The sequence below is a fragment of the Pelodiscus sinensis genome, chromosome 17 (genome assembly GCF_052426305.1).
Source record: "Pelodiscus sinensis isolate ZL-2025 chromosome 17, ASM5242630v1, whole genome shotgun sequence".
NCBI classification, from domain to species: domain Eukaryota; kingdom Metazoa; phylum Chordata; order Testudines; family Trionychidae; genus Pelodiscus; species Pelodiscus sinensis.
Window position 1 is genome coordinate 33284792 of NC_143068.1, and position 27337 is coordinate 33312128.

Below are 27337 nucleotides of genomic sequence, written 5' to 3' on the forward strand. Positions count from 1 at the left end.
CACCTTCATCTCACATCCTGAAGTTAATCTTGAAGCTAAATAAATTAGTGTCAATTCAACACTCACCAGCCAAACAATAAGGCATTTTGACTCCAGATTAGAACTTTTCCCTCTGATTTCTTGTTGAAGTATGAATATATACATACAAGTTCTAAGCCTTTAAAACTTAGGCTATGTCTAGACCATGGGTTTTTTCTGGGATACCAGAGATATCCTAGAAAGACCCTGCCGCATCCAGGGAGCATGTTTGCTCTTTCGCTTTTTTCATGGAAGAGCAAATGCGCTCTTTCGGGGAGCCCTTATACCTCATCCCACAAGGGATAAGGGCTCTGCAGAAAGAGGAGACATTTCCACCATTTGGCCCCATCTAGATAGGGCCAAATAACAGAAAAGTGACTGGAAAAAGCTATGCAAACTGCGCTCCGCAATTTGCGTAGCTTTTTCCGATAAAGCCCTGTAGTCTAGACCTAGACTTAATAATTAATATAATATTTGGAATAAAAAGGACAGGCTGGAAAAGTGCAAAAAAGAGTGGGAAATCTTTATGGTTAAGTAAAATTAAGATCATGAAACAAAGCAATAAAAGGCAGGAAATTTGAAGATAAGATTGCCATTCTCTACATAAAGAATTGTTAATATTATAGAGAAAACTTAAAATTAGTTTATATAGAGAATATTTTCTAATTTAAAAGTGACCAACACTTTTATCAATTTATAACTGTGATGGATGGAAGGGGTATTGCCTGTAAAGGGTTAAATTCAGAGAAACCCTGAAAAAAATCCAGGAACTGTTGGCAGGTATCCAGGAGAGCCAACGGGAAAGAGTTAAGATTTGAATTGAAAAACAGGTTGCCTGTTTTAGTCTTGTTTGTGTACGAGAGAAGCAACAGGAGCTGTGAGAGAGATGGATTGAGCCTGGGAGGCAAAAATGAAATTTACAGCAATAACCATATCTAGGAGAACAAAAACTTGAGATAACAAATGTAAGTAGATAGGAAATGTTTAGGTAGCTGCACTCAGGTTAGTTTCTTCTATTTCCCAGCTTGGAACTCCTCTGTGCTTGGATCAACTGAAGTTGAACCCCAAGGAAGAAATTCTTAGAACATAAGAACAGCCGTACTGGGTCAGACCAAAGGTCCATCTAGCCCAGTATCCTGTCTACCGACAGTGGCCTGCACCAGGTGCCCCAGAGAGGGTGGACCGAATACAATGATCAAGCGATTTGTCTCCTGCCATCCCTCTCCAGCCTCTGACAAACAAAGGCCAAGGACACCATTTTATCCCTTGGCTAATAGCCTTTTATGGACCTAACCTCCATGAATTTATCCAGCTTCTCTTTAAACTCTATTATAGTCCTAGCCTTCACAACCTCCTCTGGCAAGGAGTTCCACAGGTTGACTACATGCTGTGTGAAGAAGAACTTTCTTTTATTAGTTTTAAACCTGCTACCCATTAATTTCATTTGGTGTCCTCTAGTTCTTCTATTATGGGAACTAACAAACAACTTTTCTTTATCACCCCTCTTTACACCACTCATGATTTTATAGACCTCTATCATATCCCCCCTCAGGCTCCTCTTTTCTAAACTGAAAAGTCCCAGTCTCTTTAACCTCTCCTCATATGGGACCCTTCGAATTTAACCCTTTATAAACAGTACCCCTTCCAACCATTACAATAAGTAAAAGATTTTTTCTGATTACAAACCCTAAAAACTCACTCTGGAATCTTAAACCTATCTTGATTATTTCTGGCCACACCTCACCAACAAAAAAATCTGCAACTGGAATTAGGGTAACAAGTCTATTGATGATATATGAACTACAGTAGAATCCAGTTCACTCTCCTATAGCAGTGTTAGTTTCACATTGCTAACAGGAATGAAAAGTAATCAAACTTATTTTAGTAAGTGGAGAAAACTGTGAATATGCAGTGGGAGTTGATCAGTTGAGTAAGAAAATGCTCCTTTTCAATAGTCATTTTTCAGAATAGGTGTGAACTTTAACAGCAAGAACAGATGACATAAATAAATAAAAATAATCTCCAATGCAAATATCCTTAGTAATAATGAACAAGGAGAGTAAAGTAATATAACTAGATATAATCTCATATAAAATGCTTTTCAGGGTTTGCCATGCAGCAGGAATGGTAATCTTTACATGCACCTTGAAGGGAAACTGATTGAACTCTGACCTGTTGCATCAACTGGTTCAAGTACAAATCCTTCTTTTTCATTGATCAACAGTGTAGTTTCATTCATCTGGTGGCTTTCTTCTGGAAGCATAGAACCTACGTGGCTGGAATCCACTGTAAAACACACATTCCACAATCCAATAAAAATCATGTTGTTAATTCATTTGGTATCAAAATACAAAGATTAGAATTAGAAAAATTAGGATAAATCTTAAAAGTACAAATGATTTATTTTAGAAATTAGTTTCAGGGAGAAATGATACTTCAGTACAAATTAGAGATGTGAATGCTTAATCAGTAACCATCACAATTACTGGGTGATGCTTGCCAGTTACGGTTAAGTGATAGAGCCTGGAGCAGGGGGGCCTGCTGCAGGTGAAGATGTGCTCCAGCCTGGCTAGAGCTGCCCCTGCCTGCAGAGGGTCTGGCCCGGTATTTGTGGGCAAAGGCATCCCAACACAGATGAGCTGGAATGCCCCTCCCTCTGGCATATCCATGTTTAAGTGGTTAACTGATAAAATAGGATTTTATATCCCTAATACAAATATTTTGCACTTCTGCAGTTTGCATAATACAGTTGGTCCCCGATTTACAAACACATCGACTTATGACCATCCACACTTATGATCTATCTCGCAGTAGCCCATTGTGTTTGAATGTCTGCGGTTGGGCAGCATGTTTACATTTCATTCCCTCATATACATATCTTGCCCTTACAGTATTTTCAGTTTGCACTTGTGGCCATCATGGCAAGTAATAGGAAAAGGGCTAGTGATGAGGGTGGTGAGAAAAGAAAGAGAAAAGCTATTGATTTGGAACAGAAAATAGTGATAGTGAGACAATACAAAGGAGGTCAAACAGCGTCATTCATGTCACGTAATTTAGGGCTATCAAAATCCACCGTAAGCACCATTATAAAGCATAGTGATCGCATTCGTGAAGCAGTGAAAGGGTCTGCACCTATGAAATAAAAAAATTCTAACAAAGAAAAGAGCAGGTCCCACCCTGGAAATGGAAAAACTCGAGGGTATGTTTACAGTACAGTATTAATTCGAGTTATCTTAATTTGAATTAACTATTTCGAATTAAGTTAATTCGAAATAACGCATCTATACACAAAAACTATTTTGAAATAGCGCATCCACACTGAGTGGACCGTGAACCAAAGTTAAGGCTGGCCGGAACCAGTGCCGGCAGGGCATCAGGTTAGGACTTAGTGTGTGGGGCTGCTGCATGAGGCTAACTGAGCTCCGTGCTTAAAGGGACCCTACCCCCACCCCGGACAGACAGTTCTCAGGGTTCCCCACTTGATTTTCTACCTTGATGAGGGACAGCAAAGCAATCCTGTCTTGGAGTGCCCTGAATGCCCGCACTCGGGACACCACAGCACTCGGCCACATGGAGCCAGAGTTGCCCCTGGGCATACTGGTGCATCTCATGGGGTCGTTGCCATCAGCCCAGCTGTACTTGCTGCAGGCTGCCATGCGGGGGGTTCCATCGGGGGGGGCTGTCAGGATCCAGGAGGCCCTGTGGGAGAGCGTCCACTCGAGGAGTCCTCAGAGCCATCCTGGTCCTCCCCACCGGGGGCTCATGCTCCATTCCTCCCTCACGTCCTTCCACTTACACCTCCCTAGTCCCCCTTCCTGATGTCAACTAAAAGACACGTTTTTTTCATAAACACAAACCGTCTTTATTTAACAAAACTGGGGAAAGGAGGTGGGAGACAGGAGGAGAGAGGCTGGGAGAGGGCAGGGGGAAACCTGGGAAGAGGGAGCTGGAAGGGGGAAGCAAGGGGAAGAAGAGGGAGAGGAAGCTCAGGGCCCTGGATTGGGGGTCTCGCTAGACCAACTTGATTTTCATGCATACCTGATCTCTTGGATTCCTTTGGTAGCCAGGCTGGCAGCTATCCTGCCATAGACAGCCGCGTTCCTCCATCTAGTGTGGAGATCATAGACGTTAGGGGCATCCCCCCCAAACTTGAATAAGGTCCATGATCTCCACCCTGGACCAGGAAGTCGCCCACCTTCTCTGGCCCCTGTCAGCTGGCAGAGTGCTCCTGGGAAGTGCTGGAGGGCTGGCTGCCAGTGGCTTGCTGGCTCATGTTTTGGGGCCACTGGTCAGGGGCCCTGGTGGCCACTGCTGGCTCTGGGCTGGCAGGCTTGGAGCTGGCACAAACACTGTGGCTAGGGTCTACTCCTTTAATGGCTCTGGGGCTGGGGGAGAGGAGAGTAAGTTTTCCTGGTTGTGCCCAGAGTGGCCACCAGGGCTCCTTGGGAAGGGCTGGAGGCCCCCTATTTCAAATTAAGTGTCTAAACAGCACTTAATTCGAAATAGCTATTTCGAATTTGGCGTTACTCCTCGTAGAATGAGGTTTACTAAATTCGAATTAAGTGCTCCGCTATTTCGAATTAATTTCAAAATAATGGTTTGCATGTATAGATACTATTAAAGTTAATTTGAAATAACGGCTGTTATTTTGAATTAACTTTGTAGTGTAGACATACCCTTAGTGCTTTGGATGGAAGACCAAATTGAAAAACGCACACCGTTAAGCCTCATGACAATACAATCTAAGGCTCGTAGTCTTTTCAAAGACTTAAAGAAAAAGGAGAGGTATGACTGTGACCAAACTTTCACTGCCAGTCACGGTTGGTTCACATTACTGTATTTAAATTACTGCATTGTGGTTTGTATTTCATGCTGATGTTTGTTAAATACAGTTTGCTGTCATTGCAGTAGTGTTGATTTTTTCACGTGTTTCTATTTTTCATTGTTGATTGCTGTTTTGTTGGGAGTGCTTCATATAAGGGTATTTCCGACTTATGAACAAATTGAGTTACGACCAGCTGTTCAGAACATAATCCATTCGTAAGTCGGGGACCGGCTGTACTAATATTATATATTAGAAGACTTGCCTGACATTGCCCAGGAGTGACCCAGGGCTGGGGAGCGGGGCATACAGACCTCCCGTTGGTGTTCCCCAGGACAGAAGAAGTGTCTGCTCAGGACAGCTGGCCCTGGGCACACTGAGTGGTCTGGTGGTGGGTCCAGGGCTGTGCTGCCCAGCCCCGGCGCTGCTCCTGAGTCCTGAGGCCAAAGGGAGGGGTTTGGGGTAGGGGAACCACTTATCTGGGCCGGTGGCAGACAACATGGCAAGTCCTATCCCCCAGCTGGCCACTCCCATAGTGCTGAAGCTGTCCCCATTAGTCACTCTGCAGCATATCTGTCCCCTGCACTCACTGCCCCCAGTGGTGACTGAGCATTGCTTTCCTCCTCTTTCTGCCCCCTCCCTTTCCATGTTATGGAAAACAATAACATTGCAGGCACCATCCTGTTTTCTTGGCAGAACCAAACCCTGACCTGGCTTTAAGAGAAGTTTTTAAACAGACTCACAGACAGATGCACAAAGTGTGTGTGTGTGTGTGTGTGTGTGTGTGTGTGTGTGTGCGCGCGCGCAGGCACATCCCATTTTCCTGGCAGACTAAACCCTTATGTTGCTTTAAGTTATGATCAGAGGAAACTATACCAAATGTGGTACTCCTAGTTCTTACCATTTAGGAGGTATTATTGAGCAAACAGACAAACTCTCTAAAATATGCAGTAGATTAACAAGAAAGTGAAATGCTGATTTAGGTAATAAGAAATAGAAACACTAGAAACTCACCCACTGCCTTATCATTAGGAAGCTCTTGTGACAAAGGAAATTCTTCCTCCATGTCAAGAATGTCATAAGTTCGTCTATTTTCGTCTGTTCTTAGCAGATTTTCTTGAAAATAAAATGTATAATTTTAATCATTCTAAGCCAATGGCCTCCAACCTTTTTAACAAGATCACTTTTTCAATGTAAGTGCAATGTAAGAGCTACCTCAAGCCCAAATACCCATGCCCCACTTCCTTCCCGCCGCTTTTTTGAGGACCTGCTCCTGCTTCACCCCTTCTCTGAGGCCTCACCCTGCTCACTCAATTCCCTTTTCTCCCCCATCCTCTCTCACTTTCACTGGGCTGGGATAAGAGGTTGGGGTGCAGGCTCTAGTCTTGGGCCAAGAGGTTTGGAGTGTGGGAGGAGCTCTGGACTTAGCCCAGAGTGGGGGACTGGGGTTCAGGAGGGGTTTCAGGATGCAAGCTCTGGAAGGACTTTGAGTGCAGAGGGACTCATGTCCGGGGCAGGAGGAAGTTCAAGGCTGGAACAGGGATTCAAGAAGCAGGCTCTGGCTGGGCACTGTTTAACTGAGATGGCTTCCAGGTAGTAGAGCAGAGAGGTTAAGGCAGGCTTATTCCTGCACCACTCCTGAAAGCAGCTGGCAGCTCCATGGTGCCGTGTGCTGCCCCTCATCTACAGGCACCAAGCCCAAAGCTTCTACTGGCCACAATTCCCCATTATTGATCAATGGGAGCTGCAGGAGTGGTGTCTGCAGGCAAGGACTGCCTGTGGAGACCCCTTGCTTCTCAGGAACTGGAGAGTCATACTAGCTACTTCCAGGAGCAGCAATTACCACAGGGATAATTACTCCAGCCACAACAGGTTAGGCATTTTAGAACTCACTACTCAAAGAATGACATTGAAGCGTAAGAGAGAAATGAAAATTATGAAAAGCACAGTCCAGTCAAAAACCAAAAACAACACATCTGCAAGCAGTATAAGAAGTAACAACTACTCATGAACGTGTTGGGAGAGGAATGTGAAGGACAATGACAGAGAAAGAGAGAGAGTGTAAGTGAGAGAGAAAATGAATGAATGACACACACACAGTGAGAGTGACAGAAATTTGCATTGCCAAATTCCCTCCATCCCTTTCTTTCTGTGTACAGGAGTGGGGTATGACTGACCACCTGACATCAGCACCCCCCTTCTCCCTTCCACACACTGCACAGCAAGCGGGAGGCTCCCGGGAAAGGGGGGGGGCAGCTCCAAGGCAGAGGTCAGGAGCAGCATGACAGTGGGTGGAAGGGCCAGTCAGAATCACCTGTCAGAGGCTCCAAGATCTACTGGTAGATCCCAATCTACTGGTTGATGGAAAGCATTAGGTGTGGAAAAACAAATGACTCAGACAAATGATACTATTTAAATATTCATCTTATGTTTAAAGCAAGAGACTGACTTAACGAAACTGAAGATTTAGAATTATAACTTTCTTTTCAATGCAAAACCATGTGAATAATGGAGATAATTAGACTTAATTTTGTATCTTCTGCCTCTCACCTATGAAAGTATGATCTTTAATGTTGTTTCAAAATAAGTTTTATCTATAAATTCCTTATTTAAAAAAATCCCCAAAATCTGTTCTAGCTTTTATACTGTAGCATTCAGATGACTGCATCATTCTTGCACATGAGGCCACCCTGCAAAGTGCCCTAAATCTTTTTGCAGATGCCTATCACAGCCTGGGTCTCTGTCCCAACACTGGGAAAGAAATTGTTACTCACCTTGTACAGTAACATCTGTTCTTCGAGATGTGTGTCCCCATGGGTGCTCCACTACAGGTGTCGGGCTCGTCCCGGCACCGCAAACCGGAAAGTTTTGCTAGCAGTAGCCCCCTCCGGAGGACCGCACATGTGCAGAGCGTCCCGCGGCGTTCGCGCCTTTTCTGCGTCGCGCGGTCCGACCCGCCAGTTCCTCCTAGCCAGAACATCTGAAAGAGACAAAAGAGAGCTCCGAAGCAGGGAGGAGAGCGGGTCGTGGAGCACCCACGGGGACACACATCTCGAAGAACAGATGTTACTGCTCAAGGTGAGTAACAATTTCTTCTTCTTTGAGTGATGTCCCCGTGGGTGCTCCACTACAGGTGACTATGAAGCAGTCATCTAACCGTTGGTCGTGCTTCGGAATTACTTGTGTACAGAAGAAAGAACTGCCTGAGCGACTGCTATGTCTGTCGCTTTGAGACGGTCAAGGGCATAATGTCGAGCAAACGTGGATGAAGACGACCATGTAGCCGCACGGCATATGTCCCGTAGCGGTACGTTCAGGAAAGCCGTGGAGGCGGCCATACTCCTGGTTGAATGCGCAGTTGGCGGACAGGATAGAGACCTGCCCCTGAGGGTGTAGCAACGAGTGATGCAGTTAACGATATGTGCCGAAATACGTTGTGACGACAGTTGATGACCTCTAGAGCGATTCGCCAATGACAATAGTAATCGTGGGGACTTCCGGAAGGGACGCGTTCTGTCTAAATAGAATGCCAACGCCCTTCTGACGTCTAATGTGTGCCAGCGGGCTTCCTCAGGTGTAGCATGTGGCTTGGGGTAGAAGGTAGGAAAGACTATAGGCTCATTGATGTGGAATGATGAATTAACCTTTGGCAGGAAAGCTGGATGACATCTAAGTGAGACTCCCTGCTGAGCGAATATTGTGTAGGGAGGATCGGCAGAGAGTGCCGCGAGCTCGGAGGCTCGTCGAGCCGAGGCGATCGCAAGGAGAAAGGTAACTTTAATTGTGAGGGTCTGTAATTCACAAGTTGCAAGTGGTTCAAATGGTGGGTAGGTAAGAGTGTCGAGGACGAGGGTAAGATCCCATGGTTGCGAGATAGGCCTACGTGATGGGTAGAGATTCGAAATACCCCTGAGGAACTTCTTCGTAATTGGATGAGAGAAGACGGAAAAACCCTCTATTGGAGCGTGGATGCCGAAATTGCTGCCAAGTGTATTCTTAGGGAAGCAGCAGCCAATCCTTGCGAATGCAAATGAAGTACATAGTCTAGGATGCACTGAATATGTGCTTTGAGGGGATCGATGGTCTGTGATTGACACCAAGCGAAGAAGCGACGCCACTTGTAGAGGTAAGATCGTTGAGTGCTGTGGCGTCTGCTCTGTACTAGTACATCCCTGACTGCTTGGGAGCAGGTTAGCTCTAGGCCTTGGAGCCAGTTAGGAGCCAAGCTGTCAGGTGCAAACGGTCGATGTCTGGATGGAGAAGATTGCCGTTCTGCTGCGAGATCAGGTTGCTGATCCGTGGAAGTCGTTGAGGTGTGGATACCGACATCTGCATGAGTTGCGTGATCCATGTCTGGCGGGGCCAGAACGGGGCCACCAGGATTACTGTCGCTGATTCAGATAGTATCTTCTCTATTACTCGGGGTATCAGTGGAATTGGGGGAAAGGCATATAAGAGATGGTATGTTCCCCACCTGAGCAGGAAGGCATCCCCCATCGATTGGGTGCCTATGCCCGCTCTTGAGCAGTAAGCGCGACATTTCTTGTTGTTGCGAGTAGCAAAGAGGTCGATCTCTGGGTAGCCCCATAGCTGGAACAGATTGCGGGCTACGGAGTGAAGGAGTTCCCATTCGTGTTGGGAATGGAAGGATCTGCTGAGTGCATCCGCAATTGTATTGGTTTTGCCGGGGAGGTAGGAGGCTGTGAGTGTGACCTTGTGACGAATTGCCCAGTTCCAAAGGCGCACTGATTCCGCACACAGGGTCCTGAACCTGGCTCCGCCCTGTCGATTGATGTAGTATACAGTGCATATGTTGTCTGTAAGGACCTGTATAGTGGTTCCCTGTATTCGGTGGACAAAGTGGCGACAAGCGTTGAAAACTGCCCTGAGTTCCAGGAAGTTTATGTGAAGTAGGGATTCTTGGTGGGACCATAATCCTTGGACCCGATAGTGCAGCATAGTGCCCCCCAGCCTACAAGGGACGCATCCGTGGTAAGTTGGATTGACGGGGATTGGATCCAGAAGGGAACACCCGCCAGAGTATTGGCCGGTTGGAGCCACCATGTGAGCGATTCCTTGACACGGGCAGGGACAGGTGTGAGACCGTTGATATTGGTAATGCCCGGTTTGTAGGCTACAAGGAGCCAATGTTGTAGACATCGCATGCGGAGGCGAGCGTAGGTTATGACATACGTGGTGGAGGCCATGTGGCCTAACAGCTTCAGGCAGGTAAGGTATGAGACTGTCAGGGCCGTAAGCAAGACGCTCGATAGGTCCCGTACGGTGTCGGCTCTGTCTGTAGGTAGGAACGCCATAGCGGTGGTAGAGTCTAGTTTGGCTCCAATGAAAACGATGGACTGGGTGGGAATCATAGTAGATTTTGGAAGATTGATAATTAGTCCAAGAGTCGAAGATACCTTTTGTAGGGGTAATTGCGGTCTCGGTCTCTTGTCTCGAAGAGGCCGTGAGGAGGTAGTCATCGAGATAAGGAAAGATGGTGATGCCGGCTCGACGGAGGTACGCAGCTACGACTGCCATGGTTTTTGAAAACTCTTGGGGCTGCGGATAGGCCAAAGGGGAGCACCGTGTATTGGTAATGATCGTCTCCCACGGTAAAGCGTAGAACTCTCCTGTGAGCTGGATGGATGGCAATATGGAAGTATGCGTCCTGTAAATCGAGGGATGCAAACCAATCCCCTTTGTGTAGTGCTGGGATAATAGAACCCAGAGTAACCATCTTGAATCTGTGTCTTCGCAGGTGGCGGTTGAGGCCGCGAAGATCCAGGATTGGTCTCCATCCCCCCAACTTCTTCTCGGTGAGAAAGTACCGGGAATAGAAACCTCTGTCTCGAAACTCGGGAGGAACTATTTCCACCGCACCTATGGTAAGCAGGTGCATGACCTCCTGACGTAACAGGGATTCGTGAGAGGGGTCCCTGAAAAGGGACAGGAATGGGGGGTTGGTGGGAGGTAAAGTTGAGAACGGAATGGTGAGTCCAGAGGTTACGATCTCCCTGACCCAACGGTCCGTGGTGATGGCGAACCAACGAAGGGAGTAAGGGTTCAGACGGTGGTGGAAGAGCTTGGTTACTCGTGTTGAGGATTCCAGTAGGGGGATGGTGCGCAGACCCTCGACAAGTCCGTCAAACCTGCTGCCGCGGTTGTTGCTGGTTGTGGTTTTTGTTAGGCTGCTGGCGGCGGCGTTGGGGGCGCTGCCTTTGTCTATGTTGGTCGTAAGGTCTAAAGCGTTGGTAAGAAGGAGAAGGAGAAGAAGGAGAAGGAGAAGGAGGCCTTTGTCTGTTATACGGCCAAGCTCTCCTGCGCCTGAAAGGCGGAGTGTACATCCCGAGAGTTCTTAACGTGGTTCGGGAGTCCTTTCCAGAGTGAAACACTTGATCCGTGTTTTGGGCAAACAAGGACGCTCGGTCGAACGGAAGGTCTTCCACCTTTGGCTGTAGATCTTTTGGCACAGAGGCCAGGTGGAGCCAAGAGTCACGTCGCATGACAATCGATGTCGCCGTAGTGCGGGAAGCTGAGTTGACAATATCCAGAGATATCTGGAGTGCATTACGGGCCACTGTGTAATCCTCCTGCACAATGGATTTCAGTACGTCTCTCTTGGAATGAGGAAGATGTTGTATCAACGGCACCAACTTCGAGTAGTTATCGAAGTCATGGATAGCAAGATGGGCGGAGTAGTTTGCCATCCTTAATGTGGCTGTTGCCGATGAATATACCTTCCTGCCGAGCAAGTCCAGACGCTTGGCTTCTTTGTCCGCGGTGGAATTTCTCGCTTGTGCGGACCTTGCCTTTTGTTGAGCTGCGTCGACAACGATGGCATTTGGTACGGGGTGAGTGAAAAGAAATTCTGCGTCTTTTGCATCAATAAAGTATTTTCTGTCTGTACGTTTATTGGTAGGGGGCATAGATGTCGGGTTTGCCAGATGTCATTAGCTACTTCCAGGATAGCGGCATCGAAGGGAAGAGCTAGTTTTGACTTGCTGGACTGCTGCAAGTTTCTAAGGAGGGCATGGTGTTTTGGTGGTGCCCCAGAGGTGCACCAAGTTTTGTGAATGTGCTACCTGTTTGAAAAGTTCATGAAATTGCTTGTAGTCATCCGTAAGAGGAGGTTCGTCGTTAAAAACCGCGTCGTCCGGGGAAGAAGAAGCGGCATCTGTCGGAGAGGCCACGGGCTGATGCTCTGCCACCGGTGACTGAGTGGTATCGTCATGCGGGACGGAAGTAGTTGACGCATCCCCGGTAGGTGCTGGTGGGCGTTGAGCCGGCGGAATAGAGCCCTGGGTAGTCGGCCGTGGCGAATATAATTGTTGCCGGTCTGGGGACAAAGGTGAGTGCCTTGTGACTGAACGTGAACGATCAGAATGAGGCGAGGTGTGCATACGATGGCGAGAACCACGGTGTGAATACTGCGGACAGTAAGAAGCGGCGCTCCTGTGGCGATAGTAACGGGAGTGAGGAGGAGATCGCGGGGATCGTGAGCAGTATGAATAACGATACGGGGATCTCAAGTAGTATGTGCGGTGATAGTGAGGCAGTATAATGGATCGCCTTGGGGAATTGTAATAGCGATACGTAGGGGAATAATCGTAGTAATGGTCCTGCCGTCTTTGAGGTGCTGAGAGCGATGGCCCAGGAGAGAAGGTTGCTCTATCTGAACCTGGAGAAGGTGTGCAAGGATGGTGGATCTTCCTTTGCGCCTTAGTCGGCACCGCCGTGGATGGTAGAGTCTGGGGGACCGGGCTACCCGGAATCGAGGCAACTGAAGCAACTTCCGAGACTTCTCCCAGAAGATGTGGTGACCGAGGTGCCGAAGATGGGGATGGTGGAGCCGTGTCACTCTCAGAGACATGGGGTTGTAGGGCCGTAAGGGCCGGTGCCGAAACCATACACGGAGCCGGCTCGGCCGTGCACGATGGTTGGTCGGTGTGTGTTGGTGCGGACGTGCCCTGAGTGTGTGGGATAGCTGCATCACTAGGTCTTGAATGGGATGACCTAGGTGCCGAGTGTTTCCTCGGTGCCGTATCCTGTGCCTTAGGTGGCTGTGGCTTAGTCTTCGGTGCCTGCTTAGGCTTCGGTGCCGGGTCGACTCCCGGTGCCGGCTTAGCCTGGGAGCGATCATGAGGCAACGGTGCCGAGTGCCTCGGTGCCAAGGACCGCACCGTATCTGGCTGCGGTGCCGTTCGGAGACTCGGTGCCGCCGATTCCAGGCGGCCCGGCCGGACCGATATCACTGAGAGCGCGGGACTCGGCACTGATGTGCTGCGGGCTTTCGATAATTTGACCGCTCCCTGCGCGGGAGGGTGGCCCGACGAGCCTCGTGCGTCTGTTGCACTTAGGCTCTTGGACGGAGCAGAGCCTCTCCTGTCCTTAGACTTCTGCGCACCCGGATCCTCTCGTTCTGTTGCTGACGGGGGCTGGAGGGCCTTATTGAAAAGCAGCATTTTCAGGCGCATTTCTCTGTCGCGCCTTGTGCGTGCAGTTAACTTGGCACAGTGACCACATTTCTGGGGGATGTGGCCCTCTCCTAGGCAGCGAATGCAATGGGAGTGGCCAGAGACGGGCATGGCCTCTCCACACGAAGCACATTTCTTAAATCCCGGAGAGCCTGGCATGTCTGCTGAGGAGGTCTCCGGGGAAAGATCAACTTGAGGGGCTCGCCAGAGTGTGCCTCAGAGATTTATAACGGGAGAGGAAATATATATAATATATATATTTTTTTTTTTCAACTATCAACTACTAACTAACTAATCTAAGCAATAACTGACTAACACTAAGTAGGAAGGGGCTAACTGGGAAAGAATATCTAAATATATCAATGCGATTTCTCCTCAGGAGAGGAGCGTGTTCCAAATCCATCTGCGGCCGTGGACAGTTAGGAGGAACTGGCGGGTCGGACCGCGCAACGCAGAAAAGGCGCGACCGCCACGGGACACTCTGCACATGCGCGGTCCTCCGGAGGGGGCTACTGCTAGCAAAACTTTCCGGTTTGCGGCGCCGGGACGAGCCCGACACCTGTAGTGGAGCACCCACGGGGACATCACTCGAAGAAGAAACCAAGGTACTCTATCTTGGTTAAACATTGGAATAAGTTGCCTAGGGAGGCTGAGGAATCTCCATCTCTGGAGATATTTAAAAGCAGGTTAGATAGACATCTATCATGGACGGTCTATACAGTACTGGGTCCTGCCATGAGGGCAGAGGACTGGACTTGATGACCTCTCGAAGTTCCTTCCAGTTTTAGTGTTCTATGATTCTATCAGCTCTCAGCTACACAAACTACTCTTTGCACTCCACAAATCACCATCAGCAGGGAACCCCTGGGAAACAGACCATTTTCCAAACTTTGGCAGCTACCTCTTCCAAACAGTCAGCATTGACACAAACTGAACCCAAAAATTGGCTGTGCCAGTGCATCCTTTGGAAGACTACTCAAACGAGTCTTCAGTGATGGGGATCTGCAAACAGGCACCAAGAATTTAGTTTATAAGGCAGCTGTCATCCGCATCCTTCAATATAGGTGTGAAACCTGGGTAACCTATTGACAACTTCTCAAGTGGTTGGAGCAGCACTGCCTCAGGATGATTCTCAAGGTCAGCTGGGAAGATTGATACACTCCAGTGTTCTTTTTGTAGCCAACATCAGCAATATAGAAGTGCAGACCATGAAACACCAACTCTGCTTTATTATGTATGCCTGTCATTCACCTCCCAGTTCTCTGAGTTAAGTCAGGAAAGAACGGTTCACGGAGGCAGTTGAAACACCTCAAAGACATGCTGAAAGTACAGGCAGTCCCCGAGTTACGCGGATCCGACTTATGTCGGATCCGCAGTTACGAACAGGGCCGTTCCTCTCCCTGGTCTCCAGCAGACCAGGGAGAGGAAGCAAAGCAGCGGAACATGTGGGCAGCGGACAGGGCTGTCCGCTGCCCACGCGCTGCTCTGCTTTGCCCCCCCCCCCCCGTCCCCCTGGTCTGCAGACCGGGGGGGGGGGGGGGGGCAAAGCAGAGCAAAGCCCCGGAGCATGCGGGCAGCGGACAGCCCAGCCGCGTGTTCCGCCGCTTTGCTCCCCGTCCCCCTGGTCTGCAGACCAGGGGGACGGGGAGCAAAGCAGAGCAAAGCCACGGAGCCCAAGGGCAGCAGGAAAGCCACGGCGCATCTGGGCTGTCCCGCTGCCCCCGTGCTCCGTGGCTTTGCTCCGGACACCTGTGGTACAGCAGCTGGGGTGCTGCCAGTTGGTCCCGTAGCGCCGCTCTGGGCGCTACTGGACCAACCGGGCAGCACCCCAGCTGTTCTGCCCCAGGCGTCCTGATTCAGCCGCTGCTGAAACTGACCAGTGGCTGACTACAGGAAGCCCCTGCCCCGGGCTTCCTGGAATCAGCCGCTGATCAGTTTCAGCAGCAGCTGACTTGGGGATGCCTGGGGTTCTTAAGTTGAATCTGTATGTAAGTCAGAACTGGCGTCCAGATTCAGCCGCTGTTGAACTGATCAGCCGCTGTTGAACTGATCAGTTTCAGCAGCGGCTGAATCTGGACGCCAGTTCCGACTTGTATACAGATTCAACTTAAGAACAAACCTACAGTCCCTATCTTGTACGTAACCCGGGGACTGCCTGTACCCCTTAAAAAGGGAGGCATTACTTATCAAATTGGGAGGACTTAGCACAGAACAGAACACAGTAGTGCCACATTGTACACCAAGCCACAGTTCATTTTGGAGAAGAATAGATACACTCAACATGAGACAAAGAAGCAAAAAAAGGAAGGAAAGAAAGGACACAGTCTAACAAACAGCCATATCTCCTCCAAGATTACACCTGTTACTCCTGTGGGAAAATCTGCAGGGCATGAATTGGGCTCCTCAGCCACCTAAAAACCCTCCAATGAATCCCCTTGGCGCACACAGAGGAATAGCCAAAGACAGCAGTAATCACCGGAAGGTTAAATACGTACATTAGAAAATTAAAACGAATATTTTACAATACCCTATGGTATACCCACTGCATCAACACAAAATTAAATTTACATCTCAAATAAAAAGCTATTAAATAAATCATAGGTGATCTGGTCAGCAGGACAAACAGATACAAATGTTTTTAAAAGCATTATTTATGAAGTAGACCAGTAGAATCCATTATAATGAATTATTTAGAAGCAGTTATACAGAGTTTAATCCCGCAAAATACACGACTTTTGGTGACATAAAGGCAGAGCTCAGTGTTGTACTTGAAGCAGCAACTCCAGAGCTTTGTTACATGTGAAGATACAGCATATCTTTCCCAAAGCTGCAAAACTTACTCTTTAGGAACAGAATTAATTTTCTGAGAATTTCCCAGAAAATTGTTAACTAGATTGAGTTCAAATTTAAAAAGATACTTTAAAATTTTGGCATAAATGTACACCTAACTGTGCAGTTCTATATCTTAGTTGAATTTATTTCAAGTTTAACCTTAACTTTCAATCTCCTGGTTTTATAATTCCTGATTATGGGAATATTGAAATTATCTCATGATATATTTTACTCTAAATTGATGATATATATAGTGAAACGCTGAAAGCATAAAAGGGAAAAACAGTAAGTTGCAGAAAAAAATGTTTTCAAATGCAAATTCTATTTTTGTTTACATTTTGTGTACAGTTTTTACAGTAAAAATACTTTGGACAGAATTGACTGGATTCTGTTCATCTACGACAAACCATACCAATCATATCCCCAGGAACATCTTCGTCTCCAAAACCATCGTGTAGGAATCCATGCGTGTTGTCACATAGTACAGCTTTGTCTCCACTGAGGCTCAATGAGCTCTGATCAGGCAAGAAACTATTAGTACTCATCAATATGTCATCACTGAAGAAGCTATGTCCTCTTAATATTTCGGTCTCCACACCTGAACAAACACACATAATTATTGACAACTCCTTCTGTCAATATGATGAAATGCATTCTTGTCAATTTCCTCAGAGTTTTACAAAATTCTCAAAATAACGTTGCATTACAGAACAATTTAAGTGCAGCTACAGCCATGGTATGCAGTGCAGCCGCTTATTGTTTGCAGACTATTCCCAGCGAGTCAGAGAGAAGTTTTTTCATCTCCTGACAGACAAAAGTTTTACCAATGAAAGCACAATATAGGCAAAATCCTAGGCTTGAGTCTCCTTTACATTAAGGACTCTTTATATTCTAAATTCTAATTTATTAGTTGTTCTCACCAAAATTCCCATCACTGGGAAATATGGTCCTTCCGTAATCCTCTGGAAGTGTGATGTCTTCACGTCTGCTCTGATTCAAAGTAAAATGTTCAGCAACATCAATGGCACTAATGAAAAATGTAAAGATATAAAAAACCCACATGAAAATTGTAATCCACTGGCCCAGGTACTGGAAGGCAAAAAGCCTGTTACCAGAGGGTACTCAAACCTCATTGTTTTCCTTCAGAAAGACAAAGTGCATGAAATTGCTACTTTTTAGTCTCCAAAACACCCCAGATGATGTCAATTCTTGTTCAGGGAAAAAGGCAATCCCCAGGCAGCCAGAACCCAAACCAATTAGGGCTTTATTGATTAAAACTGACATTTCTAATTTCATCTAGAAGCTAAAAAGAAGACAGCGTAGCCACTGGAAAATAGATGCTATATACTCTCTACATTTGATACCTCAAAGCAAGCAGGCAGCTGCCTTCTGTAGTTGCTGAAGTTCTACATAATCTTCAAAGTAGGGATGTGAATGATTAATTGATTAACCAGTGAGCATCACCCTTACTGGGTGATGCTTACCAGTTACGGTTAACCAGCAGGGGTTGGAGCATTCCCCCGCCTGCCACAGGCAGGGGACACCTGGAGCAGCCTCCCTTTTCTTCCCCCCACCCACAGTGGGTCCAGCCTCGTGTGCCCCAGGTGGGAGGAGCTGGAGTGCTCCCCCACCCCCACTTACACCTATTTAAGTTGTTAACCAGTTAATCTGGTTAACTGATTAAATAGGATTTCACATCCCTACTTCAAAAAAGCTTGCACGGAATTTTAAATAATCTAAGCATGAAGTTACAAAGGTACAATGACTATGGTAAGGTCCACACTGTCGAGAAAGTATTTAGCTAAGTGCAGTTAGAAAGAGGTGCTACTGTGTACTGATACCACCTCTAACTCCAAGAGCAATCTGTAATCAAGATATATCCCTTGACTCCAAACCTGCTTAACAAAAGATGGGGGCATCCCCTTAACAGGGGAAAATATCACCCCATAATGTTCTATAAAATCTTCTTTTTGTCTACCAACCACATTTTTATCTTCCCCAACTTCAGCTTCTATAAAATTCTATAAAATTTTCTTACAAACAAGATCTGTTTTTTTTCTGTTAAAATGCCACATATTGGACTCCTCAACACAGCGTTATCACCTGTAAATTAAATCCTATAAACTCTTAAGGTAATTTTAAAGAGGGAGACCCATCATTGTTCCTCACAGATTGCCACACTGTGCTATTTGATTAGACTGAAAATAGTTATGTATTATTTATCAGTAAGCTACAGGCATTCTTAAATTAGATTTGTAACAACAAAAAAACCCCACTAAAGACTTTCAGATCCAAAATAAATGTATTGTGACATAAAGGGGAAATCTCTCTGAAGGTGCATTATGCCTTGGCTCTGACCCCCACTAAAGTAATTCAGAAAAAAGTATTTTAGTTCCTAGCTCTTCATAACCTTTAAAGTGTCAACATGTTACCCCTAGGGGAGCATACCAGGGGAGCAAAAGACCAGAATAATACATTCAATTTTATATCTTAGCTGTAAAGGACTGCTATGCCATGGATACAAGCTACTCTGTTCTTACAAAAGAATGAACTGGGCTATTTGGGCTGCTTCCTTTGGAGGAAAGCAGTTCAACTTTTCTGTCTCTAGTATTCATTCAAATAAATAAAATGAAAAACTTCTAAAGCCTAAAGAAAAACAACTACTAAACTGAAAAAAATCTGTGTTCATAAAAGGTGACTGGAAGAACTGTACCAATACATAATTCTACATCTTAAAATAGGAAAGAATCAGGTTATTAAATTCAAATAACCAGAATGACTACCTGTATGTTGGATATGGGTCAGAAAACAAGCGAGAGTATACATTTTATCTCTGAAAGAATGAGGCCAAACAAAATATAAAAAATATATAAAAAACCTTGAGAAACATTTACCTCAAGTCAGGCAGCTGTGTGTCAAAATCAGGAAATTCTTCAGGCAATGTAATAGAATTATAAGCAGCTTCAAAGCACTCTTTTGGAAAATCAATAAGTCCTAAAAGAAATGCAAAACATAACAAAATTAGCAGTGATAAACAATCATGTTCTCACAAGCATACAGGCAGTCCCCGGGTTACATACAAGATAGGGACTGTAGGTTTGTTCTTAAGTTGAATTTGTATGTAAGTCGGAACTGGTACATATTGTAGGGGAAACTCTAGCCAAACATTTTTTTTAGTTTTGGATAGCATAGGGAAAGGTTAACTCCCCTCTAATGTTTGTTTTGCTGTCTGTTCCCCTGTTCAGAAGATTTCACATCTATTTCTGTCCCTGTGACAAACTCAGGACTAAAGGAGTAACTCATCAAATACCAAACAGCTCTGCACCATGCTTTGAGCTAATAGCTTTATTTCCACACACCACCCAGGGTTCTAGGAGGAGGGTCCTTTTTTTGCTAACACAATGAGGCCAGCACTTTGTTTGTTTTGGTGGAGTCTTTGTTTGCCCAGGGAGCCCAGCATGTATAGGGGGAGGAGGGGCGGAGAGGCTGCTTTTGTCCGCTGTTCGGCAGCCTGTTGCTCAGGGGAGGGGGCAGCCTGTTGCTGGCAGGGGGGAGGGGGGAGGCGTGCAGGATGCGAGGCCGCGGGGGGGGGGGGGCAGCGGGCGTGGGGAGGCACTTTTCCTCTGCCCGGCAGCTCTGCGGGATCCCTGTCCCTGTGGCCAGCTGCTGCAGGCAGAGGCCAGTTGGAGCTGGCCGAAGAGGAGGAGCAGGTGGATTCTAGGACCCAGGTGAGCGAGCCCCGGGGACGCTGCTGCGCTCCGGGAGCCCGGCATGTATAGAGGGGAGGAGGGGCGGAGAGGCTGCTTTTGTCTGTTCGGCAGCCTGTTGCTCAGGGGAGGGGGCAGCCTGTTGCTGGCAGGGGGGGCAGCGGGCGTGGGGAGGCACTTTTCCTCTGCCCGGCAGCTCTGCGGGACCCCAGTCGGAGCCGCCCGAGGAGGAGGAGGATCCTAGGACCCAGGTGAGCGAGCCCCGGGAATGCTGCTGCGCATGTGTGGGAGTTGCCTCACCCCGTTCGTATCTAGGGATCCGACGTAAGTCGGATCCACGTAAGTCGGGGACTGCCTGTATACAGTAAGACTAAATCAATCAGGGTGTTCTGTTGCCAACCTAAACAAAGTTTGCCATTGTCACTAGGAGTCCAAAATAGAATTTGATCTTTAATTTATGTACATTTTAGAGGCACACTATTTATTGGCATACCTACGAATGTACTGTACCATTGAAAATTGTTAGAGGTTCTGCAATGCTGTAAATCTGCTAGAACTACTACTAGTAGCACTAAAGGCCATGGAAGCTTTTGGTCACTGACAGCCACTAGGGTCAGGTCTACCCAGGAAAATTAGGTTGACATAACTACATTGCTCAGAGGTGTGAATAATCCACACCCTAAGGCCTGGTCTATACTATGGGAGAAGGTTAGCTTAAGGTATGCAATTCCAGCTATGTAAATAACGTAGCTGGAGTCAAAGTACCTTAAGGCAAACTTCGGCGCCATTCCCACAATGGGAGGTCGATGGGAGAAATACTCCTGTCAACTTCCCTTACTCCTTGCGACAGTGAGGAGTACTGATGCCGACAGGGGTGCCCTCAGTGTTTGATTTAGCTGGTCTTTACTAGGCCCACTAAATCAAACGCCACAATGTCAATCTTCCCACACTCTAGATATGGCTGAGGTGACACAGTGAAACTGACCTGTATGGACAACCTGAACAGACAACAAAATGGCTTGTACAGACAATGTGACAGGAGAATTCTTCCACTGACACAGCTACCATCTCATGGAGAGGTAGAGTACTGGCTTGCCAACCATCAGTAAATTCATGGACAGTCTACAAAAGAGAGCTAAAATTGGATCTCTCAATAAAATCCGTAAAAACATTTAGATATCAGTTAAAAAAAAAAAAATCAAGCTTTGCATTCCCTCCCCTTTGGCTTGGGGTGAGCTCTGTGCTACAGGGCAGCTTCAGGGGATCTACAATTCCTGGGGCAGGTGAGGGGAAGGAAATTCTCCTGGCAGAGACCTAACTGATGGGGGCTGCTCTTCTCTGCCTCCAGCTTTGAACTCTTCTTCAGCATCATAGCATCAGCAGAGCAGCAACTTTTGGTGGGTGTGTGGGCATGCAGCACATACCCCTGCTGGGCTCTCCTCAGCTGGCGAATCACGTGTAGCAGCGGGTTAGTCACTTAAATCTAAGACATAAACCATCCACTCCCATGCTGGAAAGATTACTGATTGTCAAAAATGGATCTGGAAAAATTACTAAAGCAATGGTTGACAGTGTGGCTACTGCAATGTATGATCACAAACTGGAGAATTAAGAGGACGCTGATGTGGCTAGTAAGTAGATTAAAGTAGCACAACAACGTGACTGTTGTGATGAATGAATACAAACACTAAATACTGTTCATTTTTATCCTTTTGAACCATCTTTATATTACATAAGAATGTGTCCTTAAAAAAAGTTGGATGTCTGTAATTTTTTTATATACTGTCCATAAAATTCATTTTCAGCTGTTTGCAGCCCTGGTGGAGTGCCTATCTCCCTCTGGCATAGGTAATATCTTCACTGAAGCCCTGAAGCTGTGCTGCTACAGTGGTTTATCTGATGACATCCCCAGGGCATAGCAATTCTCCCAGTATGTGGCCTTGTGCAAGTGAGTCATTGACTTGTAACTCCTTTTCTGGACAATGACTATTGATGGTTGTTCACCACCCACCCAGGCATTATTGGCTTCCTTTTCCTAGTCTCCAGGGATCTAATATCTTGGCACTTCCCCAAATCACAGTATATTTTAGTGACCACCATAAAACAGCGTCATAACTTCATATGCACTAATAATATCCATATTTAGATAGAACAATGGCATTTAGCAGATCATAGCCTTTCCCAATATTTCACAGAAAGCATGCCCTGTGAAGTATCACAATTATATATAAATGATTAATATGGGGTTACTGGATGCTCCCCCAGAGGAATGTAGTGTCAACAGCTTAAGTGTAGACCTGCCCTAGATCATAAAAAGCTTAAGTGACTTGATAAAGGTGATAGAATTATTCAATGGTACACATGGGAATAGAGTGGAAGTTCCACTGTTCATAGTCCTCTGCTCTAACTATGAGACAATACTACCTCCTTATTAGGTACCCAAATAAAAGGAAACTTTAACAGATGCTACATTTTAAATGAATGTGGTGGTCTGCATCCTGGTAGATTACAAAAACACTAACACAATTGGCACTAACTGCTAGGGTCAGCAGAGAATTTGGGTGTCCGGATTAGAAAGGACAAGGAATGAAGTAACAATGAAAAAGTATCTGTATTTAACAGGATAGTTTTGTCTTCATTGTCACTAGTTCCTCCACTATAAAGGAGCCAAAAAAGATCAAAATATACTAAAACAACAAAATGTAATAGTCATTTATACACCAGGAAGTCCAGCTTCTCTTGAAATCAATCATGTATGTCTGACTGGACTATCCCAAAGAACATTTAAAGAGACACTATAAAAGATATGGTCTGAGAAATGAAGACTTCTGCACATACCTGGACGAAAGGCCATCTTCATTTTCACTAAAGCTTCATTGCAGTCTGCCAAGAGATACTTTACTTTCCTATGATATATTCGCACCACTCCCAAAAGCAAGTGTCCTGACGTGCGCAGAGCAATTTTAACCTTTAACAATTTTTAAAAATTGTATAAGTCTTATTATTTTGGCCAAATTATTAAAACAAAATCATTTCCATTATTACACAAAGCAAAAAGTATACCAGTGAAGCCTTGGAATAAATTTTATGCAAACTAAGCATAGAAAAGGAGTTCAATTAAACAATAAAATAACACAATATCTGGCACTGAGATATTCAAGTTAACACAGGGTTGGAGATCAAGAGTTATCATCACTTAAAGAAGACAATTCCTTGTAGATAAACATTGGACTAGGACTCAGAAGACTTTGGTTCTGTTCCTGGCTCTGCCACACTTGCTATTTGACCTTGGGCAACTCACTTCACCTCTCTGTTCTGTCTCCCTACCCACCATTTGTTCATGGGTGGTGGGTAATACAGGCAAAACTGCCTACAATGACCAGTCGCCCAGGAGGGCCTGGGGCCACACCACACGGCAGCCTGGCTCCCCAGCAGCCAGGGAAGGCTGGGACCATGACAAGCAATAACCCCTGTCTCAGCTGGAGTTGAATAGGGGTTGGGCACATATGGAGCAGCAAGTGAACACACTGGAGCCGCTTCTAGCACTGACAGAGCAGCTGCATGACCACCCTCCCCTCACAGCCAGTGTCCCAAAACTTTTTTTAGAACACCTTCCCATCTCTGCCAACAGAGTTGTGGCACCACCCTGTTCCTAGATGCCACCATCCGCTGCACTCCACACTCGGGATGTCGATGTGCAGTTGACTATACGATTAACTGATAAGCCTAGGCTTATCAGTTAATCTTGTCAACTGCACGCATTCTCCCCCCCCCCCATGCTTGCCTCTGTATCAGAGACAGCAACGGGGGGGGGGGGGGGAGAAGCCGGCTTAAAAGATGGTTTCTCCTTGCACTGGCTCTGTGGTGCTGTCTGCCCCGTGTCCCTCTGCTGGAGGGAACAGGGGAGGCTACTGTGAAGCAGCTTCTGTCTGTGGTGGGCTTGAGCTCTCGGTAGAGAGGCTGGACCCCAGCAGCAGCCCCTGTCCGTGGATCTCAAAGTAGCACCAGACCCAGCCAGAAAAACAGATGCAAAATCTGCAGACATATCTATACTGTTCCAATGAGTACAACACACCTTTCAAAATCCAGTTGTCTCACACATGGCTACTACAATACATGGCATACTTCATCAGTGCAGTAAGTTCCCCATCAACAACTATGTTGGTGAAGCAAAACAATGATGATGATATCACATGAATTATCATGGGAAAAAGAAAAAGAACACCACCACCACATGTCTGTGGGTGAACACTTTTCACTAACTGATCACTACGTATTTGATCTCTCAGTCCCTTTTATCAAAGGAAACCTGCCCAACCCCTACAAGAAAATAAACTTTGGAGATTAAATGTATAATTCTAATAGCCACTAAGTATCATGGGAACAGAGGGTCTGGCTTTGTTGCTTATTAAAAACAATCTATGATCCATAAACAACCTGTTCACGCCAGCAGCCTTACCCCTCTTCCTTTGTCCCACTTCACCTTGGAGGGTTCCTTCATATATGTTAACTACTAGGGATGTACAATTTTTTTTAAAAATCCCTAACTGTATAACTAATCTGTGGCCGGGAGTTTAACCAGTTAAATTCTTACATCCCTATTAACTGCTGGGGACATTAAAATGCATTGATTACGGTAAATGTGTAACCGCTGAACATTTTAAGCTGGTTTCCCACGAGCACTGGCTCCCACAGAGCTGCTTGCCCCTCCCCCTGTGCTGTTGCCTCTATATCAGAGGCAGCAACATGAGGTAAGGGGAGTATGCATAGTGAGCTGGCTTAAAAGCCAGCTCCCCACGTGTACCAGCTCCCACCTGCTCCCCCCAACCCCACTCCCGTGTTGTTGCTTCTGAAACAGAGGCAGCAGCACAGGGGTGGTGGAGCCTGTGTGTAACTGTGAAGGGTAATCATTTATTTGTGTACACTACCACAGCCCTAATAACTACTTATGCTAAACAATCCATTTCATGCTATTTTAGCTGTGGCACTCCGAGTGTAGTAAGATGAAGGCCTAAAACATAAGCCCGTGCAGCACAGGGCTGGTCTGAGGCCTGAGGCCTCCCTAACAATGGACAAAACATATCTGTGAGCAAGAGGCAGGTGTCAGCCCACTGAACTTGGCATGAACAGGGCTGAGTGTGCAAAAAACTAACTGGTGCTAGGTACTGACTGCAGAACAATAATTCGTACTGGTCATAAGTGGAAAGTGCATTATATCACTAGTTCATTAAAAAGACTATAGACTCAGGTGTAGGAAAGGGTCTAAAAATGACAGAATGATGCACAGAGATGATCTAATAAAACCATGAGGTACAGAGTGATGGGTGGTATCTAAGTAGCATCAGAGGGTAGTAATCTGTCAGCAGTGAGGTGTGATTTGTTGTACCTGCATGTAAGGTGGTGTCTTGGGGGGACAGTCTTTGGATGACCTAGGGGGCAGTGGAAATTCCCAACTGATTGAATCATTCCATTGCTATGGGGTACATATGCATAGTGGTTCAGTAGAGTCTATTGACAACTATTACTGTACTTCGCTTAGCAATAAACCTGGCCGGAAGCCTTTGATCCTTATCTGGTTTGTGGTCTTTGGGTCTCTCTTGGGGTCTGCTGTGGAGACTAAGTGCACAAGTCTACACAGCACACAGCACTGAGCACACATGAAAGCAGCATTCTAGTTATCATCAACAGAGCCAGAACCTGTGAGAACACCTCGGCAGTAAATCCCGACCGCCCTCTTGAATAACTACACCAAGTACTTTCCCACACCTGAAGATCTCTAAGACAGGCTTGTTTCCTGCATGAACAGAAGTTGGTCCAATAAAAGATATTACATCACTCACCTTGTCTCCCTAACTTCAAATAAGGACCTTTACAAAATCTGTAGATATATTCTTTATCCAATAAAAGATCTACCTTTCTACAACTGGTCTTAAATATCATAATTGGCTACATACCCCTGGTGAAATGATCTTTTCAATAGTAGTCTCCAAATTACATTCAAATATGTGTGTTTTTGTGACCTTCTTCTCCCAGTGAGCAGCAAGCCATATTTTGGCCAATGGCCCACGCTTGTTCATAAGCAAATGCATATAAAACATGTTGCCTTCACTCCGTAACTGAACTTGCATGCACTAGGGAAAAACATAAGAATTAATCTTAAAAATGGGAATGCAGAGTTTTAGTGGAGATTAAAGAAAAATTATGTTAATGTTCATTATAAGATAAAAGGGATAAAATACTTTGGATTGGATTTTTAGGCAGTTTAGGCCTGCAAAATGTTTGTGCAATTAATCCTATTGTGTGTAGAAATTGTATGATTAGACATGAAAATGTGCCTGATTAGCTGTTTCTGTGCTTAATGGTGGCAACTACATATATGCATGTGAATTGTGGGCCCTAAGCTCTGTAAAAATCTAGATCTTTTAGTAAATTATTAGAAGCCTCTTGTCTTGATAGAGACGTACGTCAAATAATCTGTAACCCTAACTAAAGAGATAAACTGTAAGCCACACTGAACATTTGAGTCAGAAATCCAATAGCAGGTGTTTCTATTTTTTAAACAGAATGTTTATTTTTTAAAGTACTTGGCCCAGTAGTACAAAAACCTGAATTGGTTATTCTGACAGAGAATGGTAACAGAACACACACACACACACACACACACACACACACACAAGAAGTGGAAAGAGGGACAGCGAACAAAAACAAGAGAACAGGGAAAATATTGCAGAGTGTATTAGGTAAAGCAAAAGAACAACACATATCAGGAAACAAAAACATAATTAGGTATATAGAAGTTTTATGCCTTCCTCTCAAGCATCTTATATTTGCCACTCTCGGAGATATCAGAATAAATTAGACTGCTTTAATATTGCACATATGTTCTGGCATGCTAAAAAACAAACGAATGAAAGAAAATTTAAAAAGTGTTTTCAGTAAAAGGGAAGACTTAAATGCAGAGAAAATTAATAAAATGGAGAGGAAGAAAAGGGGATAGGCCAAAAAAAGAGAAAAAGTAGGAGATATAAAAGGAAATCAATACTGAAAGGAAAACAGGGGCATGAGGTAAAACCCAACATTTCTTTCTTTTGTAGTGCTAGCTTATAAAGGCAAGAAGCGATTGTTTCTATCTTCTCAGCGTGGGTAGAGACAGGAATAATTCTTTCGCAAAATGCTTTGAAATCTACAGATAAAAAGTGCTATAAAAGATTTAAGTATTATTATCTCATGACCCATGGATTCAAGAAACAGCCATTTGACTGTTTTCCACCACATCATGGCTGAAAAAAGACCACCGTACTCCTTGGGCTCCCCACTGAAGAAAGGAGCCACTGCCTCTGAAGTACCAATGAGTCACAGCAGAGGACATTCTAGGGCACAGACTTCCCAAGATGCACTTTTATAAAATGTTGCAATGATCTTCAGAAAAGGAGGGAGCAAAGAGAATACCATAGATCTGCTGAAAGTACAAGCAGCTACTTTTG

The 27337-nt window shown here is 45.7% G+C and overlaps 1 protein-coding gene across 2 annotated transcripts in view; it reads right to left on the minus strand.

Annotated features, from left to right (window-relative positions):
* Positions 1-27337, minus strand: part of RAD21L1 (RAD21 cohesin complex component like 1) — a 60364-nt gene that overhangs the window by 23992 nt on the left and 9035 nt on the right. For both annotated transcript variants that reach the window (XM_075900900.2, XM_075900899.2), the window contains exons 2-8: positions 25808-25984; positions 22692-22821; positions 19041-19140; positions 17067-17173; positions 16559-16744; positions 5855-5956; positions 2191-2304 (exon numbers count right to left, since the gene is read on the minus strand). In XM_075900900.2, coding sequence (XP_075757015.2) covers positions 2191-2304; positions 5855-5956; positions 16559-16744; positions 17067-17173; positions 19041-19140; positions 22692-22821; positions 25808-25984 — 916 coding nt within the window. The remainder of the gene's footprint in view (positions 1-2190; positions 2305-5854; positions 5957-16558; positions 16745-17066; positions 17174-19040; positions 19141-22691; positions 22822-25807; positions 25985-27337) is intronic.